General features: G+C 41.9%; 1 protein-coding gene across 1 annotated transcript in view; it reads right to left on the minus strand.

The window, feature by feature from the left end:
* The window catches only part of UNC13A (unc-13 homolog A), a 126931-nt gene extending 111173 nt beyond the window's left edge, over positions 1 to 15758 (minus strand). Inside the window, exon 1 of the mRNA XM_087952620.1 lies at positions 15535 to 15758. Coding sequence (XP_087808746.1) covers positions 15535 to 15556 — 22 coding nt within the window. The 5' untranslated portion in view covers positions 15557 to 15758. The remainder of the gene's footprint in view (positions 1 to 15534) is intronic.
* Positions 15759 to 17875: the final 2117 nt, after the last annotated feature.

Below are 17875 nucleotides of genomic sequence, written 5' to 3' on the forward strand. Positions count from 1 at the left end.
GAACTAATTATTCCTCAGATTTCAAATACTTCTTGAATAAACACTTGGAAGCAACCTTCCTTTCCCATAAGAGATCCAGCATCTTACCAAGCCTTTTTCTTTGGAAGAAAAACAAAATACCAATTTTCTTTTAAAATATCCTTTGAAAATTTAGTTGTCAATAGGAGAAGTGCACAGACTCTGGAGTTCAGGAAACAGGGAACTCGCCAAAGCTTTGGGGTTAGGCCAAAGTTGCTGCTGGTTGTAATTTTGATGTGTTAGAACAGAAATATTAGTATGTTCAAGAAAAGCTGTTAATTATATTTAAATTTAAATTACTTTGTTTAAACACAATTTACATCATACGGTCTTCTGGCTTTTCTATTGAGTACTGAATATAAACCTCAAAACTGTGTTTTGTTAATTCAAAGGGGTGAGAGATGCTTTTTGCATGGATCCAGTTATACAGAGCAATGTTTCTCAACCTCAGCAACTTTACAATGTGTGGACTTCAACTCCAAGAAATTCCCTAGCTAGCATTCCTCCAGAATTCAATTCTGGAAATTAAAATACACGCATCTTAAAAGTTGCTGAGGTTGAAAATACTAATATAGAAGTTTGATTCTGCAGCCTGGTCATCTGAAGTGGTATGATAGTCAAACGAGGAAGATCCAGATTGAAATTCTCAGAGCTGCTATTATTATTTTGTTTTTAGACAAAAATATCCCTTAAAAGTTGACAGGATAAAACAAAGACAGAAGGAGAGCTGCTCATGCCTTCTCATAGATCCTTGAAATAAAGATGAAGTGGATTTTTTTTAAGTATTCCAAAATAACTTTCTTCCATACAGCTTGTCTGACAAATTCTACCTCCTTTCTTTCACATTTATTATTCTATTTTTAATCTTTCACTTGCTTTTTTGCATTGCAGAGTATACATGCAGACAAATACACACGTATGCACATTTAGTAAATGCACTGAAAACCAAGGCAATGCATCTTATTTCCTCTTTATGTTTTTTATGAACCTGTATAAAGAAACACACTATTTTTCACCCGAAATGAGTTCTGGGCTTTAAGAATTTCCATTCTCACCTATCTAATTCTCCTTGTTAAGAGAGAAAAAGCCAGCTAAAGAACTAGTGTAGTGTGTTGCATTAGACACAATATTGGATTTAAACCAGAAAGCGTGGTGTCCACATTTATACCATCCACTGGGAGGAAACAAATCTCATCTCCAGTGCAAAGCTGTGGTTTTCCTGTGCAACTTCTCCAAGAAGCCATGGTTAGGAGAATTGTGGGTTTATGCATCATGGAACCAGGTTGATATTCCATTGGGCCTTTGTCCTGTTCTCCTCATCACCTTCTTTGCCAATGAAATGTATACAAGGGAGAGAAAAGCTGGGCCAGATGCCCGTTTTCAACTGCTTGCTACTTTTAAATGCACCGTTGGGAAGGTGTAATTTCCAAAATGTAGCAGGCTCTTTGTAAAAGGATCTCTTCCTCCTCCTCCTCCTCCTCCTCCTCCTCCTCCTCCTCCTCCTCCTGCACAGCTGGCACACCATCAGCCAAGTCTACAATTAACAGCTCTCCACAATGTCTGACTTGCAAGCAATACATCAGTTTGGGCTCGGCACCGAAAATAGCAACTCCCTGGGAAGGCGTGATTGCAGAGAATCAGGGAAAGCTGCAGCTCAACACACCCCCCCGCCACCCTCCCCTCTTCCCAACGCAAGTCTCTCCAGAAGTTGATTTCCCCAGCAGTTGTGGCGCAAGATCTGCCGCCCAAGGATCACACCTCTACTTGGGGATGACGAAGATCTGCTGCTGTGGCTCAGAGGGTTCCTCGGCGGCAACGCGAGGCCTATTTATCTCGGGGGCCAGCTCCGTCAATCATATTTTGGAGAGGGACTGAAATCTAAGCCTGTGTGAACCACCGTCATGGCCAGTTCATAAAGCACCAATCTGACAACCCTCTCAGGCTTAGCTCTATGGGGCATCCAGTTACTCTGGAGAAACTCCTGTCCTATGGGGGAAATCACTGTTTCCAAGGCTGGCTTGGAGGGCAGCTATCCTGGGCAGAGGTGGTATTCAGCAGATTCTGACCAATTCTGGAGAACTGGTAGCAGAAATTTTGAGTAGTTCGGAGAACCTGCAAATCCCACCTCTGACAGGCCCCGCCCCCATCTATTCTTTGCCTCCCATTGAGTCCCAGCTGATTGGCTGGGTCTTCTTTGGTTGCCCTGCACAGGAGAATGGAGCTGGAAAGCAGGTTAGTGGGGTGGGGAGGGAATGGGGATGATACAGTATTCTTCCCCTGCCACGCCCACCAAGCCACGTCCACCAAGCCACGCCCACAGAACTGGTAGTAAAAAAAAAAATGGAATCCCACCACTGATTCCTGGGACTCATCTTTTCTTTTTTAAAAAAGATTTTTAAATCCACCTTTATTATTGTTTTTTTAAGAAATAATTCAAGGCAGCAAGCATACATAGTATTCTTTCCTCCTATTTTCTCCACCCTGTGAGGTGGGTCGGGCTGAGAGTGAGTGACTGGCCCAAAGTCACCCAGCCAGTTTTCCTGCCTAAAGCGGGACTAGAACTCATCGCCTCCTTGTTTCTAGGCTACCATTTTTAACCACCTCAGCAAACTGGCTTTTCATTTGATTCCTGTCCTGCTTTGCTGCCTGAAATAGCCTCATCCGTCTGCCCAATCCAAGACATCAGCAAATCAGAAACAGCCATGGTTCAGCATTTCCTTCTTCCTTTCTTGGTATATTTATATTTTATAATGCCTTGTTTAAAACTTTTCAATACAGCCTCGCAGTTCAATACAGCCCCGCAGGAAAGAAAAGCCCCATGATTGACAGCTAAAACAATTGCATACAATCGTCAGAAGCTCAGCCTCCAAGTCCAAGGCCCGAAGTATTTTAAGGAGAAGAAATCATGGGCAGGAGCTTCTCCCAACTTCTAGCTCTCCAGATGTTTTGGACTATAATTAGTGCAATTTAGTTGAGTTTTGTTTACTTTATTGTCATTGCACCTGTACAGTGAAATTAAGCGCCATCTTCAGTGTACATTATATCTATAAAAATAGAACACAAGCACACATCCTTCACATTCTATACAATTGAATTGAAAACCCCTGATATTGCATTAATATTGCACTATACAGTAGAATTCAATATAGTTACTGCTCTGGGATAGAAGCTGCTTTTCAGCCTATTTGTTTTTCAGCCTATTTCAGCCTTTATTATCCTGTACCATCTGCCAGATGGCAATAGTTTAAAAAAAGGGTGAACCCTAGAATATCGGACCTTTGATCCGGTTGATCAGGGTGGGCTTCAAAAATTTTAGCAACAGGTTCTCTGCCTGGTTGCTGGGTGGGCGTGGCCAGGGTGGGCGTGGCCTAGTTGGCCTCCTGCATCATGGCGGCGACAGTGGGGGGGTGTTTTTGCCCTCCCTGGGCTCTGGAAGCTTTCCCTGAGCCTACAAGAGGGCAAAAACAGCCTCCTCGGGTTCCGGAGGCTCTCTGGAAACCCATTTCCAGCCTTCCCAAACTTCCGGGAGGCCCGTTTTTTTGCCCTCCCTGAGCTTCCATGCCTGCCCTGCCCTTACCTGCATCTAAAGCAGGCCTCGTGGAGACTCCTGGGTGGGGAGGGGCGGGGTGGGCAGGGCCAGCCAGGAGTGGGATTTGGGGGTTCTCCAAACTGTGCAGAATCTTAGCTAGAGGATCTCCCCAACCCCTGCGAACCCGTAGCAGCCCACCCCTGCGGTTGGTGACCATTTGATTGGTGGCATAGTCTGAAGCCAACTGGGAGTGGAAATCCATACATCTCAAAGTGGCCAAAGTTGGAAAACCCTCCTCTAGCTGGATTTGTCTTAAGAAGATAGGCAACCTTCTTCACCTCAAATGCAATTATTTGGATACATACGGTAGCCCATCCTCTGCTGGAAATCTGCACATCATCCTTCACCCACTAAAACTTTTGGGTGAGGCTTAGGAAGCTCTGCCAACAGCTGCTGCCAAATTAAATGGAGTAATAGGACAACAAGTGGGAATTCGTTGTGAGAAGTAATTCTTGAACTATGTTAAAATTTATTTCAGAGGATCCTCCCACTTTTGGGAGCGCAGCCCTCAGCACCTCACTCAAAATCCAGGCAGGCTTCATCCTTCTCACTCTTGTACACCCCATCTCACTGTAATCTCTCTCTTTCTCTATTTATCTTCCTTTCTCTTTCTCTCTCTCTCTCTCTCTCTCTCTCTCTCTCTCACACACACACACACACACACACACACACATCTATCATTGTCTATCATATCTATCTATCTATCTATCTATCTATCTATCTATCTATCTATCTATCTATCTATCTATCTATCTATCTATCATATTTCTATTATCTACTGCATCTACCCTGTCCATCCACCCATCCATCCATCTATCGTATCTATTATCTACTGTATCTACCATTTATCCATCTATCCATCTCTATCTATCTATCTATCTATCTATCTATCTATCTATCTATCTATCTATCTATCTATCATATTTCTATACCAGCTATCCTATTTAACTGACTCTGGTTGGTTTACAAAGAACATCATACAATAATATAAAAATGTTACTAAAAAGCACAGATAAAAAACAAACTTAAAATACAAGATAAAAAGTAGAAAAAATCAAAGTTGAAAAAATAATAAGGCTAAAATACTAAGAGCTCTCTTTAATTAAGAAGTCTTGGATCACATAAGCAGAGAATTATTTTTATACCATCAGCTAATATTAATCGGAAATGCCAGAAGCGGAACCCATGAATCTGATGCCAATCAACCAAGCCAGACTGAAGGGATGCCAAACTTGATATTAAAGCATAGACCTCTACATTGTCACATACAATTTCATGGAATTGGGCCCATTTTCAATTTTTTTGCCCCACCGGAGAGAAATGTTTATTATTTTGTGGGTTTTGTATATGAGTTATCTGAAAAAGATACTGACCCCTTTCCAACTCTAATCTAAAGAGGTTCTAGGTTCACACATGATATTTAAGAATGAACTACATTAGCAAAACCGAATTCCTATGTTCATTCCATTCATGCTCACATTAACTACATTATGGTTTAATATAATGGACCAGTAGTTTATCCAATACACTAGGCCTCTACATTCTGCATCAGAAATTATCCAACCCCATACAGTATTAGCCTAACCTAATCTAGTCTGTTGTATAAATATAGTTAATGGATGCATTCACACAACTTGCTTTAACCGATTTAACCCATTTTCTGACTTTTCATACTATTTTCATCCATAAATTATCCAAAAGCCCTTGGGCTTCTCTGACATGCTAAGGTACAAAAGGCAAACCAAAGTGAACATTAACCAAGTGTAGTTCGGCGTATTGGATGAACACAACTGGGGTGTAGGAGCTAGGCTGAAAAGGAGAGAAGCAAATTATTGGTGTGATAATAAAAAAGGGGGGATATGGTGATATCGCATGTTTATGACACAATTGCACAAATAATTGGCACAAATTACATAATTCATATTGTTTGCACTACAACATGATTCAGGTGACATCACTTGCCACCCTGCAGAGGTCCATAAAGGGGGCAGGAATAAGGCATGTTCTTACTGGGGGTTGAAAAAGAGTTGCTTACACTTTAGTTCTCAGGCAGGGTGTGTGTGTGTGTGTGTGTGTGTGTGTGCTGATCCATCAAATTTATATAGCTGCCCATCTCATGTATGTGACTGGGGAACCTAAACTAAACAAAATAATGTAAACAATGTTTAATGATTGTTTAAAACAATTCAAATATGAATAAGACCATGGGAGAATCCTATATTCAGGATCTGTCTGTGGCAAGCAATTTCTTCCTTAACTTCATTAAATTTGCTTTTTTTTTGTAATGAAGTAGCTGCCTGGAGACCAGCTGGGTCTTTATGCAAGGAGCCAATTGAGACTCGCACTATCCTACTCTGTGGACAGCTGTTTTGGGATGGCACCCATCAATGCCCCATCAAAGTGATTAGTAGCATTCAGTTTAAATTGCTAGATTCCAGAGGATTGAGTGGGAGGTGTGAGCCATTGCCTTCTTTTTTTAGGAAATCAGATGAACGATCCATCAGGCCCAGACTTCTGACAGGCAGCAGTGCCTCCAAATGTCAAACTGGGTGTCTTTCCTACCCTTAAAGTACTGATTCCCAAACTTTTGCCTTCATTACTCCAAACTAGTTATCACAAAGTCTTATCAAACTTCCAGGGCCTGAGAAAGTCCAGAAATATTTCACAAGAAGAGTTCTACACTCCTCTACTCGTTGCAGAATACCTTATGCCACCAGACTTGAAATTCTAGACCTAGAAAACCTATAACTACGCCGCCTTCTGTCCGATCTAAATATAGTATATAAAATCACACATTGCAATGTCCTACCTGTCAATGAATACTTCAGCTTCAACCATAACAATACAAGAGCACACAATAGATACAAACTCAAGGTTAATCACACCAAACTTGATTGCAGGAAATAAGACTTCAGCAACAGAGTGGTCAATGTCTGGAATACTCTACCTGACTCTGTGGTTTCTTCCCCTAACCCCAAAAACTTTAACCTTAGACTGTCTACTATTGACCTCACCCCTTTCCTAAGAGGTCTGTAGGGGGCGTGCATAAGTGCATCAACGTGCCTACCGTCCCTGTCCTATTGTTTCTTTTATTTTTCTTATATGTATCCATTTCATGTATTCATAACTATGTTTATTCTTATACCTATTCTTACACCACTGTAACGTCAAACAGCTGCTGAACAAATGATCGTAACTCGAGGACTACCTGTATTATAAAAACAGTTATCAATGAATGATCTTTAATTCATTTCAACTAACTACCATTGGTAATTTCATTAAGTTTCATCCACCACATGAATTCAACTAGCTAGACTTGAGAAGAACAGACATTCAACCATTTATTGCAAGTCAGATGCCGCACAGTTCAGCTGTGTTATCACACTTTGATACATCAGCTTAACACCTAGAAGACAAATTGGAGCCTCTTGCCAAGCTTACTTAGAAATAACTTTTGTTACTCTGCCTTAGTGTATTTGTGAATCCAACCCACGAAACCAATTTATGGCTCAGTGTCTTGGGCAAATCTAGAAAACAGGTTAATTGAAGTAACCAAGTGAATTATATTGTGCAAGTCCAGACACTTTGTAGAAACTCTGGAAAAATAGCTAACATGTTTAGGACAGCATTTCTGATATCTCAGATGACATTGTAATTTAAAAAATGAGAATCTATTTGGGTCAGAAAGCAGGACTGTCAAGAAGAATTTGTGGTTGGGGGCAGCTGGAAAATCTGTGTCAACTAATGCCACAGCAAGTCCATTTATCACTGTGACTGCATTATTAGGCCATTGTCTCCTGATTAAATGCATTTTTATTTCAATGATGCTTGTGGTTTCAGCTGGCTCTGAGGAGCTTTATAGCAATTGCTTAGGAGAAGCCCGGCCAAGGAAGAATATTAGTGTTGTGGTCTCTAACAAAAGACCCCCATCGGTCCTGGAAGAAGCATTTATAAGACAGCAGTGGCTTGATGTGGCTGATAATCCAACACCCGCCCAAATCAGGTCTGCGGGAGATTTAAGCTCCTTGGTTGAGTTGAAGGTTGTGGAGTGCAATGGTTAAGATGCTGAACTGGGACTAGGATTATTCAGTCCTCACTCAACTTTAGAAACCAGTTGAGAGAGATGTACAAAGCAGGCCAAGGGACATGTGTAGATCTGAACTAGAAAACCTCTCTCAGCTTCTGCCCTTGTGATTGAAATGATCGATCTAAATTGGCCTAAACTAGGGCTGGCCATGTTGGTTTTCCATTTCAAATGAATGTGCGATCCAGCTTCCTTGGGAAACTCATTTTATGATACCGGCCAAACAAATGACAATCTCCAGTCTAGCCCTTCTTGAAGTCTCAGCTTTTCCTTAGACTCACCAGTGATGGATGTGCCTCTTCTTTAATGCCAGGCATGATAATTTGCAATGCATTTATGTGCATATGAACCTACTGTTATTTCACGCATTCATTTTAAACTGTTGGGAACAGATCTCAAGAACAGCTGCGTTCTTCTACAGTAATGTCTCTTTATAGCACAGAAAAGATCTTTTTTTTTTCCTTTTGCCTCAAAGGATGTGATGAGGCTTCTTTAAATCCTTCAGCATCATGTAAAGAAGATTTGTGACTCTTGATACAAGAAGGGAAACATTAATGAGCATGTTTCAATTGTCATAGAATTGGAGGATATTGCTAAGATCTGCATTGTCTAACTGGCTACCCAAAATAAGATGAGTGAGGCCATAAACAGATATGGTAGCAATAAGTTTAAAAGGCTTTGAATGGAATATAGGGCTCTTAATTGCAAAATGTTGTTTGTGAGTCTTTTCTTGAAGGCATCTTGGTAGTTGAATGCAGTTACTACTATTGAGGGATATCTTGGAGTCCTAGTGGATAGCCAATTAAATATGAGCCAGCAGTGTGTTGCAACTGCCAAAAAAGCCAACACCATCCTAGGCCCTAGGCTGCAATTTACAGAGGGATAGAATCAAAATCACGTGAAGTGTTAGCACCAGTTTATAATGCCTTGGTAAGGCCACACTTGGAATACGGCATGCAGTTTTTGTTGTCACAATATAAAAAAGATGTTGAGACTCTGGGAAGAGTGCAGAGAAGAGCAACAAAGGGGATTAGGGGATTAGAGACTAAAATGTCTTGGTTCACTTCCTTCCTCTGCAGCTGCTCTCAGTCAGTATTGATAGGAGGGGAGAGATCCAACCCTCGCCCACTGCTTTATGGGGTTCCGCAGGGCTCGGTACTCTCTCCGCTCCTGTTCAACATTTATATGAAACCGCTGGGTGAGATCATCCATCACCATGGACTGAGGTATCACCAATATGCTGATGATACTCAGCTGTATGTTTTGGCCTGTGGTGAGTTAAGTGTTGCTGTGTGTCCTCCCTCTCGCAGTGCCTGGAGGCTGTTAGGGGCTGGATGGGGAGCAACAGGTTGAAACTAAACCCTTGCAAGAGTGAGTGGCTCTGGGTTTGGGGTTCGTTGGCTCAGGGAGAATTGCTACCTTTGGTCTTGGATGGGGTGGCACTACCCCAAACAGACCCTGTGCGTAATCTAGGGGTTTTCCTGGACTCACGACTCCTGTTCGAAGAGCAGGTGGTGGTCGTGGCCAGGAGGGCCTTTGCGCAACTGCGGGTTGTGCATCAGTTACGCCCTTTCCTGGACCAGCAGTCCCTGCTCACAGTCACTCATGCCCTGGTCATATTCCGTCTTGATTATTGCAACACGCTCTACATGGGGCTGCCCTTGAAGAGCATCCGGAAGCTCCAGTTGGTGCAAAATGCAGAGGCCTGCATGGTTTTATGCAGACCCTGGTGTGCACATGTATCACCTCTCCTGCAGGAGCTGCATAGATTGCCAATTTGCTTCCGGGTGCAATTCAAGGTGCTGGTTGTCACCTTTAAAGTCCTTCACGGCTTGGGTCTGGGTTATCTGAGGAAACATCTCCTGCCAGTCACATCTACCCGACCCATTAGAGCGAGGAGGCAGGGAATGCTGCGGGTCCCACCCCTGAGGGAGATACACCTGGTGGGACCTAGAAGAAGGGCCTTCTCTGTGGTGGCTCCATCTCTCTGGAACATCATCCCCCCCAGAGATTAGAATGCCCCCCTCATTAATACTATTCCAAAAGGCACTGAAGACCTGGTTTTGCCAGCGGGCCTGGGGAACCCAGAGAGGGATGGAACCCATCAAATAGCTAGTGTGATCTGCTGTCGTCAGGGCGGGGGGTGGGTAGGAGCTGGTTTTTGGTTTTTTTCTTGTTTTGTTTTGTTTTTTTTTTGTTTTCCCAAATTTTGTTCTAATTTATTTGATTTACTAATTTATTTGATTCTTATTGTTTTTGTTTTTATTTTTTGTTTTAAATATGATTTGACATTATGTAAGCTGCCTCGAGTCGCCATGGGCGAATAGGCGGCAATATAAATCAAATAAATAAATAAATAAATAAATAAATATGAAGAACAGTTGCAGGAATTGGGTATGTCTAGTTTAATGAAAAGAAGGACTAGGGTAATATGACAGTAGTGTTCTGATATTTGAGGGGCTGCCCTAAAGAAAGGGGGTCAACCTACTCTTCCAAAGCACCTGAAGGCAGGACAAGAAGCCATGGGTGGAAACTAATCCAAGAGAGAAGCAACCTAGAACTAAGAAGAAATTTCCTGACAGTGAGAACAATTAATCAGTGGAACCGCTTACCTCCCGCAGTTGTGGGTGCTCCAACACTGGAGGTTTTAAAGAAGAGATTAAGCAAGCGTTTGTCTGAAATGGTGTAAGGTTTCCTGCTTGAGCAGGGGGTTGGACTAGAAGACCTCCAAGGTCCCTTCCAACTCTGTTATTCCGTTATTTCAAACGGTAATATTTGGCCATAATTCTGACTGGTCCAGTGAAGTACATGTACATCTTGCCATTTTAAAAAAAGAAGCCTCTGGCTTTCTCTGGTTTGAGGGGTCCTTGGTGCTCTCTGAGCTTGTTTTTTTTTTTTTCTCTTGCAGACATTCCATTATCCAAACTAGGAAACTCACAATGTTAGCTAGTTTGGGTAATGTAATGTCTGCAAGAAAACAGCCAAGCTCAGGGAGCACCAAGGACCTCTCCTTTCAACCCTGAGCTCCAAATGTTCTTCATTGGTTTCTCTGGTTCGGGATCCAGCTCAAAGCGCTACTTTTTTACATCCCTAAATAGCAAGGGAACCACCTATTAAGGGAGTATCTATTCCCATATCAACCTACCTGAGCTTTGAGATTTTCTGTGAAAGCCCTTCTCTCTTTTAATTGTACACATTCAACGATGAAGGACCAGTTGCCTTCCTTCCAAGCAAATCTGCCACCTGCAAGGGTGCTAACACATGGTATGGGTGGAGGGGAGGAAGAAGTCTCCAACATTAACATCAAGCCACACGGTGAACAAGCCATGATGTAAAGTTTCTCCATAATTTCATTTACAAGCCAGAGAAATCTATCTGTTGATTTTTCTGCTTAGCAACCCTGTAGAGAGGTCTCATTCCCTGGCCAATGTTTAAGGGGCAAATGAGATCAGCTTTATGTTACAATTTATCATTGAGAAAATATATACATGCCTCTTAAGACTAAGTCATCATAACTTTGAAATTAAATACGGTCATAAAACTAAGTGAGCTTCAATAGATTAGCAAAGAACAATGATTAGACAGCCACTTTGGTCTAGTAGTTAATGCATCAGGCTAGAAACCAGGAAATTTTGAATTCTAGTCCTGCTTTAGGCATGAAAGCTGGCTGAATGACTTTGGGCCAATCACATTCTCTCAGCCCAACCCACCTCACAGGGTTGTTGTTGTAGGGTATATAGGGGGAGGAATGAGCATTTGATATGTTTGCCCCCTTGATTTATTTATGAATAACAATACAGGTGGGATATAAATAAATAAACAAAACGCTAATTTGTTGTAACAATAAGATATGCATTTTAAAGAGTTAACAGTTCCTGCTCAAATAATACTGTAATTCCAGGAAAGTTTTTTAAAAAATGCAGAAATGACCTCATAAGAATGGAGAGTAAATGTGCTACTTCTCTTTCAGAAATCCAGAATATGGAGAAATAAAGATCACTTCTATATTTTCTTCCTTCAGAAATGCATGTTGCTGCTTTTGTACCTGCCCAGTTCTGTCCACCCCACCTAGCCCTTGCCGATGCTCTCGTAGCTTAAAGCAATGTTATTCAACCTTACACATTGGTCCTTCAACTATCTGGTGGTAGTGATGGATGAGGAGGATCATAATAAAAAAATACCTGCCACGAGAATGAAGAAGGCTAAAAAAAAAAATGTAGGAGGTGAGATTTACCTATTTCAAAACTGCATTATATCAGGCTCCCTATTGCAGATGTGAATACATCTAAAACAAATACAAGGGTTGGGAGTTTTTCAAGGAAAGGTTAGGTTACAACTATTTTAATAAATGAATCAATTTTTCAAAATTAAGCAAAGCAGCAACCTCTTCCAAGTAGCCTTTTCTGCAGCGTTGTTTGTAGCATGTTAAGGTTTCAGACTTAAAAGGAGGAGAAGGAAAAGGAGAGCAGAGGAAAACTGTGTCTAAATCCTTTAAAAAGAGCCAAAATGGAGTCACCCTTTCCCAATAGCTGTGCTTCTTTTCTCAACACTGATATAGCTGCTGGCTTTCTGGAAAGAGTCCTCCACCACTCGTTCATTCATAAATTGTTCCCAGAAAGCACCTGTCGCCAGAGGCTGCGACACACCTAACCTCATGTGACAGCTCTGATTTATAGATTTTGCAATTGTGATGAATGCTAAGGACCTGGAACCTTGCTGTGTGTTCTTGGCCCCACATATCTTACAAACATAGCCCACCAAGCTTTGCAGAAAGCCATTTTCTTCAATCTCCACATTTGGGCGTGCGGTTCACCACCTCCTCAATGTGATCCTAAGCTGTTCTGTGCCTGATATATACAGAGCACTCATCCACTGAAAATCAGGACCAAGCACTGCAAATGTCAAATTATGAGGAAGTCGTGAGGAGGGGGTTCACCCTGTCTCATTTCTGCTGATGAAGAGCTTAGCTTTGAGGTTCACAAGGTAATAGAGAAGGAGTTGCTTTATTTTATTTTGAGACAGAATCCAGAATCAAAGCTGGTAGGGTACTTTAAATGACTCCAATTACCTGGCCACCCCATCATGCAAACAGATCTTTCTTCAAGGAAGTAAATGAGAAGGAGCAAGGGGAGGAGGGAGGGAGCCATTTTAAGCTTGAAACAACAGCAGCTTCCTTGTGCCTGTCACATTTTAAGCTACATAGAATATAGAATAACTGAGTTGGAAGGGACCTTGGCAGTCTTTTAGTCCAACCCCTGTTCAGGCAGGAAGCCCACTACCATTCCAGACAAATAGCTGCCTAATCTTTTCTTAAAAGCCTCAAGTGATGGAGCATCCACAACTTCCGGAGGCAAGATTGATTGTCCTCACTAACATCTTAGTTATCATTTTATTGATGGTTCATGCCATGGTTTGGTTGGCCCATGTTATTCCTTTTAACATCCACAAGTCACACATCCTCACTGGAGGTGGTCAAGAAGAGATTGGACAGCCATTTTTCCAGAATGGTATAAGGTCTCCTGTTGAGCCAGGGGTTGGACTAGAAGACCTCCAAGGTCCTTTCTTCTTTGTGATACTGTTGAATCAAACTCAAGTAGAAAAGTTGAGGATGCTCCATCACTGGAGGTGGTCAAGAAGAGATTGGACAGCCATTTGTCCAGAATGGTATAGGGTTTCTTGCTCAATTATGGGGTTGGACTATAAGACCTCCAAGATCCCTTCCAACTCTTGTTATTCTACTCTGTAAGTCTTCCCTAACAGGCCCCTTTTGTGAATGAAGAGAGGCCTGGGAATTGTGAGTAGAATGTTCTCTCCGGTGCTTTGAAGGGATCAGCTAATGAAGACATTGTTGTCAAGGTAGCAGAATTTTTGCATCTTCTTTTTTTTTAAATTTAAACACACACAAACACACACGCACACACAGAGAGCAAATGTTTAACATGGAGCTAAATATTTTACCCAAAGGGAAAGACTTGGTTAAACTGCCAAACAGCAGATCAGATTATTTGCTTATGAAATGGTTAGTATTTAACCTGGTACTAACCATGCTGGGAATTAACCTGGGCCTTTTGATCCTTGCTGGTCTCCCTGTAATTCCTACCATGTTCCCAGTGGCTGAGTTAGCACAACATGCTATTGGCAAAGTAATACATTGCATTCTGGTTTCACATTATAGCCTGCTTTTTACAGCATGCTGTGAGAATGTGAGAATGATTGGGTTCCCACACTCCAATTGAGTGTGTTGTGCAAAGCTAGCAGATGTACACCTCCCAAATTCTAGCTCTAAATGAATTTTCCCTCCTTTATTTTGGAGATTGCAGCCTAAGAATTGTTTTTCCTGTTAAGACCAGATACCATCAAGTTTTTTCCCCCCAAAGACAACCCACTATTTTGAAGATGCCCACAAATAGGGCATGAAGATATCACCATCTTCTATTTGTCGTTCCCAGAATGAGGTTTATGTTGTAGATGGAATATGAATCAAGGCAGGGAAGTGGGTTCAAATCTGTGCTCAGCTCTGAACCCTGCAGAGTGACCTTGGGTCAACTATTAATCTACCATGCAGGATTGTTGTGGGATCACAAGGCAGAAAGATACAATCACAAATAAATCAATCTGATTTTGGGAAATAGACAGCTTCTGTTATGAGGGGTCTTTCAGATCCCTTAAAGATCAAGACCATCTTCTATGAGGTTTTCTTTTTTATATATGATGTTTATAATGGTGACTGGTATCATGTCTTGCCCTAAATAGAGAATTCCATACAAGAGTTTGTTGGGACCAGATCCAAATATCAGTCCAAACCATCATTCTTTTCCCAAGTCTAGCCAGCCAGAAAACTCACTAATAGGGTTTGTAGGTGCATAGCCAGCTCCTGTTCAGGTGCAGCATTTGACCATCAGGTGGTATACTGCATCTGCTATGGAGGATCCACACAAAAATCTTGGCTAATAACCCACTCCTGCATTTAGGTGGCTTTCCCTAAACAACTGCCCATCATAACATCATGTAGTGAGTAATGTTCTAACTCAAACAATATAAAACAATAATACAGAATAATACAGAATAATACAGAATATTATCATGCTGTGCCTTTTACATCTTTCTTCCCTTGGAAAGGGAAGAATGATTTTTAAAACTTCATTTTATGGGGACTGAGATTCAAAAAGCTGAAGAGCAAAGGGTGGCATCAAGAAACGATAAGCCAGGACTGCTCGTTTTTTCATCATCATCATCATCATCATCATCCTCTGCCTTTGGAAAATCAAGAAGTGTGAAACCACACTTCTCTGCTAACAGGAGGTGGGAGGTTGTAAAATTAATTCAGCATCTCAATTAGAAAGATATGAAAGGAAAAGATTTTGCCCATGTTCCATCTGCCCATCCAACGTCTAAGTACCATGTGAAACCAAATGCTGAAATTGTTAAAGTGGCATGAGCTGGTCCCATCGAATGTGGACACACACACTGACATAGAGAAAGCCTGAAATCCGTCAACCTGTACCACACCCCAAAATGCTGGACTGAATTAGCACCTATTGGAGAAAAAGGCAAGAGAAGCCTTTGCTTCAAAGGTTAAGTTTAAACGCCTCTTCGCTAGATGGAATCTGAGCAGAAGACATTCCATCCCTCCCATCCCATATCAGCATCATGGACATGCCTTCACTGTCCCATGCCTTGGTATTTCCACTGAGGCTAGTCCAGAAATGGCCACCTCCCCATTGCCTCGTTGACAGCTATATATTTCTGCCTCTGTCCTGTTCTGCACAAAAACGACACCCTCAAATCTCCAAAAAAAAAAACCAAAAAACAAAAACATAGGATGGAAGTGAGGTTGCCTTACCTCCAACGCAAAGCAAAGACATGGCATAGGCGCTCTCCCTCTCCCTCTCTCTTTCAAGGCGGCTGTTCTAAAGCAGATTTGGCTTTACAGCGTGGGGAGCTGCTTGGAAAAGGAAGGGTGTGTTGCGTTGTTGCGAAATGGCATCCTTCTCTGAAGGGCCGCCGACTGCTCCTCCTTCTCGTGCCTTAGTGAAAGCCAGCCATTTTGCTTCAGCACCACGGCCTGTGGATAGCTCCCGACGTCAGGATGATGAAAAAAAACCAGAGCGTGGGGCGGGAGAGAGAGAGAGAGAGAGAGAGAGCGAGGGGAAGGCGGGGGCCACTGGATCGGCTGAGCGTTTGTATTTTTAAGATGCAACCTCTCTGTGTCGGCTAGGAGGCAATCGCCAAGCCTCGATTCTCTTAAGGAAGCTTCCAAAATGCTCATCTTTCGCATTTCAATCCAGGTGGAGGGTTTTTCCAGTTTTCAGAGTGGCCTTGATAAGGTTGGACTCCTTATCAATCACGCTTCCGGTTTTAAATTTTGTTCCTGCCACTGGCATTTCTTTCTGCCTTCCCTTTTCCTTCTGTGTGAATGGTGCATATGTGGGAAGAGATCAAATGCTGGATAGAGAGGAAGGAGAAGGAGATTACTTCATAATGACAAATTGGTTTGATGCCAACCCCCCCCCCCTCACCGTGCAATATCTCATGAATGACCTGGAGACACAACACACACACACACACACACACACACACACACAAAAGCAATCGATCCACCTATCCTGCCCTCATGGTGGCTTTCTTGTAGTGTTTAATTCATGGGCACAAACACTTAGGTGGGAGGGAGAAACCAAAAAAACTAACAGTTGCAGCACTTGCTGCTTGAATTAAATTGAGAAAGTTCATCAATCAACTTATAGGAGGCAGCAGAACATGGCAAAATCTCTCGGCATTAACAGTGTGGAAAAATGGATGGCTTGCCTAACCCTTAAATAGAATAGAATTAGAATAGAATAGAATAGAATAGAATAGAATAGAATAGAATAGAATAGAATAGAATAGAATAGAATAGAATAGAATAGAATTCTTTATTGGCCAAGTGTGATTGGACACACAAGAAATTTGTCTTGGTGCAAATGCTCTCAGTGTACATAAAAGAAAATGTACATTTGTTAAGAATCAAGAATCATAACATACAACATTTAATGATAGTCATAGGGTACAATCAACAACCGGATGTGATTCCGCCTAGCTTCACCTGCTGCTTCCTGTCTGTTAGGAAGCTTATGATCCACTTACAAGTGTGTTCAAGTACCGCTAGTTGGTTTAATTTACTTAGAAGAGTGTCTGGAATGATGGTATTGAATGCTGAACTGAAGTCTACAAAGAGGACCCTTGCATAGGTATTTGGAGATTCAAGGTGTTGTAGGATGTAATGCAGAACCATGTTAACAGCATCATCTGTCGATCTATTTGCTCGGTATGCAAACTGCATGAGATCTAACAGCGGATCCGTGATGGTTTTCAGGTGGGGCAGCACAAGCCTTTCAAAGATTTTCATAACTACAGATGTTAGAGCAACTGGTCTGTAAACCCAACACCTTGGAAAACAAAGCAGTTTGCTAGTTCCTGTATCATTGGTTTTCTTTCCAATGGCAACAGGTTTCACAATCCTGATAGTCCAGAGTTGGTGTACAGGTAGACCTCGACTTACAGCCATTCATTTAGTAACCACTCAAAGTTACAGCAAGATTGAAAAAAATAACAATGGTCCTTGCAATTACAACCATCACATCATCCCTATGGTTGGATCCAAATTTGAGCAGTTGGCAACCAGCATTTATTTTTTCTCCATTGCAATGTCCCAGAGTCATGTGACTGCCATTTGTGACCTTCCCAGTCAACATCCGTCGAGTAAAATCATTGAGGGAAGACAGGCTCACTTAATACCATGTGATTCACTTAACTGCAATGACCTGCTTAACAACCATATCAAAAAAGGTTATAAAATTGGGTGGGACTCACTTCACAGCTGCTTTGCTTAACAATGGAAATTCAGGTTGTAAGTTGAGGACTACCTGTTCCTTAAGCTGCAGTTTTCCAACTTGGTGCCCCCTGCAAGCTTATCAGACCACAGTACAAATAATTACTAGCTAATTCCAATTCATTGATCCACTCAGTGAATGAGTTAAAGGACATCAAGGATGAAAGAAATATTACTTGCCCACTGGGAAAGTCCAACTGTGTCAAACCTCTTTAGGTCTAGGTTTATGGAGATTCTCAGTCTTCCAGGTCTAGAAGAACCTAGAACCTTAGTTCTAGGTTCTTCTTTCCTTCATTCGTTGCCATCCATTGTTTCT

The sequence above is a fragment of the Notechis scutatus genome, chromosome 1 (genome assembly GCF_049901735.1).
Source record: "Notechis scutatus isolate UNSWTSFEM ecotype Mainland chromosome 1, rNotScu1.2, whole genome shotgun sequence".
In the NCBI taxonomy this organism is placed as follows: Eukaryota; Metazoa; Chordata; class Lepidosauria; order Squamata; family Elapidae; genus Notechis; species Notechis scutatus.